This window comes from Monopterus albus, unplaced genomic scaffold (assembly GCF_001952655.1).
Source record: "Monopterus albus unplaced genomic scaffold, M_albus_1.0 scaffold413.1, whole genome shotgun sequence".
NCBI classification, from domain to species: domain Eukaryota; kingdom Metazoa; phylum Chordata; class Actinopteri; order Synbranchiformes; family Synbranchidae; genus Monopterus; species Monopterus albus.
Window position 1 is genome coordinate 15,056 of NW_018128293.1, and position 9,819 is coordinate 24,874.

At 46.2% G+C, this 9,819-nt stretch overlaps 1 protein-coding gene across 1 annotated transcript in view; it reads left to right on the forward strand.

Moving 5' to 3' along the window:
• The window catches only part of abcc10 (ATP-binding cassette, sub-family C (CFTR/MRP), member 10), a 19,439-nt gene extending 10,577 nt beyond the window's left edge, over nt 1-8,862 (forward strand). The window contains exons 14-23 of the mRNA XM_020586562.1: nt 505-643; nt 1,104-1,296; nt 3,942-4,285; nt 4,673-4,842; nt 4,953-5,113; nt 5,444-5,697; nt 6,056-6,200; nt 6,622-6,720; nt 7,680-7,792; nt 7,984-8,862. Of these exons, the coding sequence (XP_020442218.1) occupies nt 505-643; nt 1,104-1,296; nt 3,942-4,285; nt 4,673-4,842; nt 4,953-5,113; nt 5,444-5,697; nt 6,056-6,200; nt 6,622-6,720; nt 7,680-7,792; nt 7,984-8,128 (1,763 nt within the window). The 3' untranslated portion in view covers nt 8,129-8,862. The remainder of the gene's footprint in view (nt 1-504; nt 644-1,103; nt 1,297-3,941; nt 4,286-4,672; nt 4,843-4,952; nt 5,114-5,443; nt 5,698-6,055; nt 6,201-6,621; nt 6,721-7,679; nt 7,793-7,983) is intronic.
• The last annotated feature ends 957 nt before the right edge of the window (nt 8,863-9,819 follow it).

Sequence of the window (9,819 nt, forward strand, 5' to 3'; positions counted from 1 at the left end):
CTGGAGGAAGTGTCTGGAGAGAGGGAGGTCTGGGCATCTTTGCTTAGACTGCTGCCCCTGCGACCCGGTCCCGGATAAGCGGAAGAAAATGGATGGATGGATGGACAGTGTAGGTCTGAGGACTTGACTGTGCACTGTGTATAAGTTGCTTCAGTATTTTTTGGACTTTGTTGTTTAACAAGATGTCAGCACATGTTGTGTAATAAAGGTTTTATTCATTTACTTTAATTCAGTACTTCAGGTAAAGGAAGCAAACTAACAACATGCCAGTAGAAGGATGATCTCAAAGAATGAAGTAAAATGTACTTCCATCAATCACCAGAGAAGTTTGTTGGCGTTGCTGCAGCTCAGATGAAAGTTGCTCTCCTTCCTAAATGCCTTTAGTTTTGTCATCAAGCTTCACTGTTTCCTGTAGAAAAAAAGCAGGAAAATTAAAGTTTTCTCTGTTTTAAATCCACATTGTTCTATCTAACTGCAGACTGCTGTTGTGTTTTTGTGATCCAGCCTCAAAGAACGTTTCTGACTGGTGGCTGTCGCATTGGATCTCAGAGATGAAAAACAACGGCTCCTCCAGCGCCAACGGTTCTTCTTCAGGTGCCTTCAGCTCACCTCACCTGCTGCTCTTCTCCCCTGGAGGCCTGGTGTGAGTCGACCACTCGGTGGCAGATTTAGTTTTGTGCACGAGGCAGTGACTTGAGAACCAAACTTTCACAATATGAACTGTAGAACATTTATCAGCCACAGATGGAAACTGATCTTATTTTACTTTGCCTTGTTCTGAAAGCACAGAGCACAGACGCTTTGTGTTTGCCACTTGTAATTTAGCTGTGGTGTAAGTACAGGTTTATTTAGTTTATATTAGGATGTAAATGATTGGTTTTTAAATGTACTTCTATAATTCAAGTTACACTGTAACACGTCCTCAGAATGTGGCTTTGAAAATAGATCAGAATGTGAGGATTTGTCATCATCTGAATAATTTATAGTTACCTTAAATGTTGTTTAGCACAATGAAGACAAATAGAAATATAAAACTGTCTTTCTCTAATGTTTTTGTTCAACTTTCTTACTGAAATGATGAACATTCACATCTTCCCATCCAGATCTCCTCTGTCCTCTGTGCAAACATTTGTTTCAAGCAACATGAGCTCTGATGTCAAGTTTTATCTGACGGTGTACGGCTCCATCGCTGTGGCCAACACCATCTTCACTGCCCTCCGAGCCTTCCTCTTTGCCTACGGAGCCATCTGCGCTGCCACAGCCATTCACAACAGACTTCTGGACCGGGGTCTTAAGGTGCGTCAGGCCGGCGGTCAGAGCCGAGCCGAGCCGAGCAGATTGAGCGTTTGTTTGGCAGCAGTAGGTGAAAGTCAGACAACCAGGCTGGTGAAAGATTGCCAGTTTGAAATGGCAGACCAGCAGAGGATGACACTGAAACACCCTTGAACAAGACGCATAATGTGCAAACTATGTGGCTGAGCCACAGATTTGAAGGAATAGTTTAAACATTTTTGCAAATAACTGGTGACAGTTCTTTGTAAGTAACAACACTAGATTTATTGTGAATACAGTAAATCTCCATTAGAGATTTTAAAGGAATAGTTTGACATGTGCTCACGTACAGTCTGAGAAAATCAGTACCACTCTTTTATCTGTTTGTTAAATGTGAAGCTGGAAGACAGTAAATCTAAATCTGCCTTCCAGTGCCTACGTCTTGTTTCATCCATACATACAACACTGTAGAAATAATAAGTTGTAGCTTTATGAGGAGTTACAAGGTGTTCGCTTTAAATGTCTTTTTTACCTTTAGACGGAGCCAAGATGGCTGCTTCCAGTCTTTATGCTAAGCTAAGCTAACTCTCCTGGTTAGCTTAGCTTAGCAGATGATGAGAGTGTTATTGTTCTTCTCATCTGACTCTCAGTAAGAAAGTAAATACTGAACTATTGACTTGAAGACTTTCTATTTAATGTTCATGTTAATATTAAATGACAAAGTGCAAAATACAAAAAGGAGAAACTCAAATGTAGTTTTATCAGCTCCAAGTGAATTATAATGGTAGAAGGCTCTTAGCTAACATGTTCACTGATGGGACAGTACAAGGCAACGCTGCATCAGGGCTTGGTGCTTCAGTCTGTGGTCTTCTGTCCCCAAGTGGCCAAAATATATACACACAGTCACGGCCGGAAGTATCGGCACCCCTGCATTTCTGTCAGATAACACACCATGGTTCTTAGAAAATTGTTGCAATCATCATCTTTGGTATATTCTCATGTTTATTTCTTTTGTTTGCATTGGAACAACACAAAAAGCCAAATCTTATAGACTGGTGGGGCAGCATGGTGGCGCAGTGGTTAGCACCATTGTCTCACAGCAAGAAGGTTCCAGGTTCGGGCCCCACCCGGGACCTTTCTGTGTGGAGTTTGCATGTTCTCCCTGTGCTTGCGTGGGTTCTCTCCGGGTACTCCGGCTTCCTCCCACAGTCCAAAGACATGCAGCTTAGGTTGATTGGTGTCTCTAAATTGCCCATAGGAGTGCGTGTGGTTGTTTGTCTATGTGTTAGCCCTGCGATGGATTGGCGACCTGTCTAGGGTGTACCCCGCCTTCGCCCGATAACCGGCCGGGATTGGCTCCGGCCCCTCCCGTGACCCCGTTCAGGGATTAAGCGGTAGAAAATGAATGACTGAATGATAGACTGGTCAGAAATAGTTGTGTTTCCAGCAGGTGATGCTCCTTTAATTTAATCTGTAGCAATCAGCAGGTGCTGGCGATGTAGAAATCACACTTGGAACCAGATAAATTGGAGAAAAGTTGACTCTGCCTTTGTTTGGTGTGGACCATACTCAGTGTGGAGAAAAGGAAGAAGAGCAAAGAAGTGTCTGAGGAGAAGCCTGGACAGTCTCGAGGCTCCAAGTCCATCTCCAGAGATCTGGCTGTTCCTGTGTCCACTGTGCACAACATTGTCAAGAAGTTTACAGCCCACGGCGCCGTTGGCTAATCTCCCTGGACCCGGACAAAAGAGAACAATAGATAACAGATTGCAATGAAGGATTGTTTGAATGGTGGATAAAGAACCTTGTTCAACTTCCAAACAAATTCAAGCTGACCTGCAGGCGCAGGGTGCAACAGTGTCAGCTCACACTATCTGTCACCATCTGGATGACAAGGGTCGCTATGGTAGAAGACCCAGGGGACCCACTGCTGACACAGAAATGTAAAAAAGCCAGACTGGAGTTTGTAACGTAACCCAAGGAAGCCACAGTCCTTCTGGGAGAATGTCCTGTGGACAGATGGGACTAAAATAGAACTTTTTGGTCGAGCACATCATTCTACTGTTTTCAGAAAATGAAATGAGGCCTTCAAAGAAACAAACACGGTCCCTACAGTCAGACATGGTGGAGGTTCACTGATGTGTTGGCGCTGCTGGATGTCTTGGCTGTGTGTGGCATCTGAAGACTACCAAGCAGTTTTCTGTGAGAAGTGGTATGTTATCTGACAAAATGCTGGGGTGCCAATATTTTTTGGCTGTGAATGTATATGTATATGTATATACATTTTTTTCAGATTAAAACCGGTGTAAACAGAGATCTTGGCCACTTGGGGGAAGCAGAAACAAACTGTAAACACAACACTAATGCTAATTGACATAATTTGGCAAACAGTTGCTTATTTACACCCCTAGCAGACACACACAGTGTTAGCATTCATTTTTAGTTATGGTCAAGGGTCAAAGTGTTTATTGTCGTGTGCATAGTAAAGAAACGTGTTTCCCTGTGCAGTGAAATTCTTACTTTGCCGTCCACATGAATGCCACACAATACAAGTGAAATATAAAGTAGATAAATAACACTAGCCACCTTGCAAATGAAAGTCCAACATTCACTCTGCTTTTAGCTCTGGTTTGGTCTCTAATCAAAGACGTCCTGTTTCCGTGCCCCTCTAGGCCACAGTGACCTTCTTCGACACCACCCCGCTGGGCCGCATACTCAACCGTTTCTCCTCAGACCTGTACAGTGTGGACGACAACCTGCCCTTCACCCTGAACATCCTGCTGGCCAACGTTTTCGGTCTGCTCGGCATGCTGGTGGTGATCAGCTATGGCCTGCCCTGGGTCCTGTTGCCCCTGCTTCCCCTGGCTCTGCTCTACCACCGCACCCAGCGCTTCTACCGCCACACGTCTCGGGAGCTGAAGCGGCTGTGCAGCCTCACTCTGTCGCCCGTCTACTCACACTTCTCTGAGACGCTCACTGGCCTGGGGACCATCCGGGCCAGCGGCAGCTCTGCCAGGTGAGTCACGACAAAACAGATAGTGATATTATTAGTGATGTGCAATCGCGATGCATTGGCTAGTATTCAGTTTTAATGCCAGCACGTAACCTAAGTCTCTGTGATGCCTGAAACTGGTTTCTGATGTGAGCACATTGTGGGCTGGAGACGGTTGATAAGTAAACTTGTCAGTGCTGGTTGACTCTGCTGCTACATTGCCTCAAACATGCTGCATATTTAGCATCGGGCTCCATCCCCAAACAGTTCTGTCTGTTTTTGAGAAACGAAATTCCTGAACGGTTTGATCAAGTCCATATCCTTGTCATATGGAATGACATCGCATTGGAAAAGTCACTGTGTTTTTAAAAGTGTGTCCTTTGTACACACAAGACTGAACTGCTCTTCCAGGTTCCAGGAGGAGAGTGCTAAGCGTCTGGAGCAGAACCAGCGCTGCCTGTTTCTCAGCAACGCTGCGATGCAGTGGCTGGACATCCGCCTGCAGCTGATCGGAGTGGCTGTGGTGACCGGCCTTGGGGTGATCGCCGTTGTCCAGCACCAGCTCAGTTCTGTTGATCCAGGTTAGACAGACAGCAGCTGGGTTTGGTGGCTGTGCACTGGTGTGTGGGATGATTCACTGTTGTTGTGGCACCTGTTTAGTAAGAGTGTGTGTTACTGGTCGTGTTGTCAGGTCTGGTGGGTCTGTCCTTGTCCTACGCTCTGTCCATCACCGCGCTGCTGTCTGGCCTCATATTCAGCTTCACTCAGACTGAGATGCAGCTGGTGAGCGTGGAGCGGACTGAAGAATACTCCACGGGGCTACCGGCCGAGCCCCAGCATCAGAACATGCAGGTCAGACCATGAACTTTGTTACAGGGAACATGAATTATCAACAGGAAACCAGCACTAGTACCTAAGCTTACAACAGGCTGATGGGACGCGCTGGCCCTCTGCTTCCATGTCCTGCTGTCAGTCTCCATTGTTGTAACTCTTGTTTAAATCAGGACATCCATGGGAAAATAAAAAAGAGACTCCTTCATGATGACATAAATGCAAAAACCTGATTTGTTTGCCAGTAATTTTTTATCAATGTCAAATCTTTTTAAGGGTGAAGTTTTTTTAAAACCCATTTTCAGACCTATTAACCTGATATGTAATAACGTGTCTTGTCAATGCTGCCAGCTGCCCCCTGCATGGCCCGAGCAGGGCTGGGTGGAGTTTCGCGGCGTAGTTTTGGCGTATAGGGAGGGTCTCCCAAACGCCCTGGACGGGGTGAGCCTGGTGGTGCGACCTGGGGAGAAGGTGGGCATCGTGGGACGCACAGGCTCTGGCAAGTCCACCCTGTTCCTGGCCCTGTTTCGTATGGTGGAGCTCAGCCAGGGCCAGATTCTTCTGGACGGGCTGGACATCAGCACTGTGGGCCTCGCTCAGCTCAGGTAAGCCCGAGGAGGTGGCAGCTTGGGCTGAGAATTACAGGGCGAGCTGTGAGCTCGCCTGGATGCATCAGTTAAGGAGGGAGACGGTACTCACAGCTTCAGTGTTACAATCGCTGACTGATTTATTGTTTCGTTGTATCGTCATCAGTCTCTGGATGATCAGGGTTAATACAAAGTCACCACCATCAGCCTCAGTGTTTCCATTTGTGGAAACCTGATCGGCTGCTGACTCGTGCTCAGCCACATTTTAAACATTACCCACAATTCAAGTCCGACGTTGATGATGCTGTGCAGTATAATAAAGGCAGGAAGTGAAAGTGTTGACAGTTTGTGTGTGTGACACTGGCGCCCTCTGCAGGTCCAGGTTGGCCATTATTCCTCAGGACCCGTTCCTGTTCAGTGGGACCATCAGGGAGAATGTGGATCCATGCGGGCGACACCCAGAGCAGCAGCTGCTGGACGTCCTGGACCAGTGCCACCTCAGCTGTGTGGTCAGCAGGCTGTTGGTTTTACCACTGAGTAAATCAGCCACTGGGTTCATTATCCGTTCACCAGTGTCTGAGCAGTGCTGCTGGACCAGGAACGTATCCCAGCATGCATCAGGCTGCCAGGCTGTCACTAGACTCTGCACTGATTCTCCTTTTCCTTCCCCTCTCATGGCTTTAATCGTCTTGTCAGTAGGATTGTAAAGAGGAGGACAGAGTAGGGGAGGTGGTGTGGGATTTAGTTTTGGATGCACTAGAAGTGGCTGCTTGACTCTCGACACTAAGACTTTAACAAAACATAAGATCATGACTCAGCAGCTGGTTTTGTTACATAAATGTCTCGGCTAATGTTTCACAGACAGTTTTATGTACAGAGCATCAGTAAGAAGTAGCTGTAGTGTCACATTCAGACTGACTCTCACGCCTCCTGTTTGTGTCAGGTGGTCTGGACGCCGAGGTTGGGGAACGGGGACGGTCCTTCTCTGTGGGACAGAGACAGCTTCTGTGTCTGGCCAGAGCTCTGCTGACCCAGGCCAAGGTGAGACCTGTACAACCTGCTGTAACTCCCACACAGACCTGCTTTGACCAGCGTCTAGTCAGTTACTGGTTTTGTGCCTGTGTGTGCAGCTCCGCCCCTTTGTATGCTTTGGCACTGGCACTAGCTGCAGTCCGATCCATTATGTTTTCAGGTAATCCGTCTGGCCTCTTCTCATGAACCCCATATATCCTGAACACCTTGAGGGAATTGAAATCATTTTATCAAAACGATATATATTTTATGAGACACACAAAACTTTATTTAAAAACAAAAATCTCTTTTTGAACGGAAGGTCACGATCAGCTGCAGCTGTAGGAAGATGAACGGAAACACACAGGCTGACACTGGTGAGAAAGTGTCCTGGAGTGTGGGGAGGCAGTTTGAACCTGGTGTGGGGATGGAGTCCTTCACCAATAACAAGGAAGATCTGAATGTAAATACGTTGAATGGGCATTAGTGAAAAAATGCCAGAGCCTTTGTCTGGTTTGATCCTGTTCTGAGAACCTGGCACTGTGAGGCTCAGAGGAGGTTGGGCCGTCACACCCGCTCACTGAATAAGCCGCTGGCTGAAACCTTTGTCTGCTACTCATTTTACAGAAACGACCTGAGGCTGCAGGTGTGAGCTTATAAAAACTGGTCTTTTACTCTGAGTGCAGTCCAGTTTACCTCTGGTTGCTCTAGGACATGACCCAGAAATACAAAATCTGTGTTTGTTCCCAACAACCACAATGTGTTTGTGTAAATGTCCTTGTATTTATTAACTTAGACCAACTGCTGATTCTTTTACACAGCAGCGCATTAAACCCTCAGCCAGCCACCAAATCAAAGTGCTGGTCACAGTCAGGGCAGCACATAAACGTCCCAGTGCAACTCAGCACAGTGTTTCCAAAATCAGTACCGTCCACTGGCATCTTAGAGCTTCTGGTGAATACAGCTGAGCCGCTGTGTCCGTGCTGTAGGTCCTGTGTATCGACGAAGCCACGGCCAGCGTGGACCAGAAGACGGACAGACTGCTGCAGCAGACCATCAGAGAGAAGTTTCAGCACCACACCGTGCTCACCATCGCCCACAGGTGAAGCGTTTGTATCTGATGCACAAGTAGCTGCTGTGAGATGTAACAATAATAATAATAATAATAATGATGCAGAACACGTTCCCATGTCCCTTTAATTTGGGGGTGAAACCCTTAAACTCCTGGCTCAGTTGTCGTATTTCAGTGTAAGTTTAGAAAACTATAAATGTTTCTGTCCCTTGTGTCGTTAGGATCAACACCATCATGGACTGTGACCGGGTGCTGGTGATGCATGCTGGGAAGGCGGTGGAGTTCGACACTCCGGCTGCTCTCTGCCAGACCGACCGCTCCGTCTTCCACAGGCTGGTTGGCGGGAGCAGAGAGAGTGACGGCTGAAGGAGGGAGCTGCACCTCTGGGCAGCTTCGCTCAGAACTCGCTGCCTTTGTCAGCAGCTTCCTGTTTGACACAGTTTTACAGCTGTTACATTACAAACTGGAGCAGAGAAGCGATGGACGCCTCGCTCTGGAGCTCTGCCAGTCATGTGAACCTGATGCCGTCTAGTTTCTTTAAGTCAGATGATTTTTATTACAGACACCGTTTTAGCTATTTCCTCTTAAAAGACATTTTGCCGACTCAATCTAAATTTTGGGGACATTTTGAACTGTAAAGCAAAATGTTTGAGGTGACTGTTGATAAATGAACAGCTAATATTTATTTTATGACTCAAACAGAGAAGCAGATAATAATGTTCTGCTCTTTTCTGTGTAGTGTGCTCCATGTTTGAATGTTTCAGAAATTAAATTAAACATGGGAATGAGGAAATATAAAAATGCAAACTCTGGTCTGGTAGCTACTACGAAGCCCTTTGGGAACATTTTTCTCCCACTCCTCTTACTGGTTTACTCAGTTACAGACGCCTCTCCACCAGACCCAGAATGGGATTTCAGTTGAGGAAGCCGTCATCTGAGACCCCCCTCTGTTCGTGCAGTGTGTGGAGTTTCCACTTCTTCTACATAATGGATCTCTGCAGAAAAAACATCCACCCATCATCTGTACGGGGGGGTTGGAGCCAGTCCCAGCTGACACTGGGCGAGAGGCGGGGTCCAGTCTGTCACATGACATGTAGACAAACAACCACACTCACTCCTACATGCAGACTCTGCACAGAAAGGTCCCGGGTCGGCCCGGGCTCAAACCCGGAACCTTCTTGCTGTGAGGTGACCGCTGCTCCACCATGCCACACAGAAACATTGATTTACATATAAATGAGATGTCACATGTTACAGAAGGTGTAGCGGCCTGTTTTCTAGCCGCAGTCAGGGGTAAATATTATGAGTCTGATGTAACAGTCTAAACCTAGGGTGAACGTTGTATGTCAGTCAACGTTGATCTCACACCGGCTCCTTTAAGACTGGACTTTATGATGGATCAGCCATCAGATAGTTAGAAACAGTGGTGGAGGAAGTATACCTCAGTAAAACTAGCAGCACCACAGTGTAAAAGTCCTGCATTCAAAATGTTACACTAAGTAAATGTTCAGTAGTATCAGCCTCCAAATCTACTTGAAGTACCAACAGTACCAGTACTCGTCCCGCTGAACGGCCCGTGTCCCAGTAATGTCTCTGATACTGGATCATAGTGACTAATTACTGTGTCCATCTCTTTAATGCTGCAGCTGGTAAAGGTGGAGCTGATGGTAACTACCTTATATACTTATACTGGGAAGTACTTTCCATCCTGCTGGGTAGCTGGTGGATTTCCTACTGGGATCAATAGAGTCTGATGATTATTCTCTATTTTATTCATCCTATTCTGAAAATTTAATTATTAACTTATTATATACACATGGTGCAGTAAAAAGTCCAATTATGAAGTGGCAGGGAATGAAAATATTCAAAGTACAGATACTTCAAAGTTGCAGTGAAAACTCTTTTACAGTGTCCTGAAACAGTGCGACATCATTAAATGGCCTGTTTTGTCTGAACAAAAATAATAAAAAAAAACAAAAAACTCACATTTGAGAACCTGAAACTATCAAATGACATTTTTGTTTGATGAATTACACAGTTGATGATGAGGAGAGTCA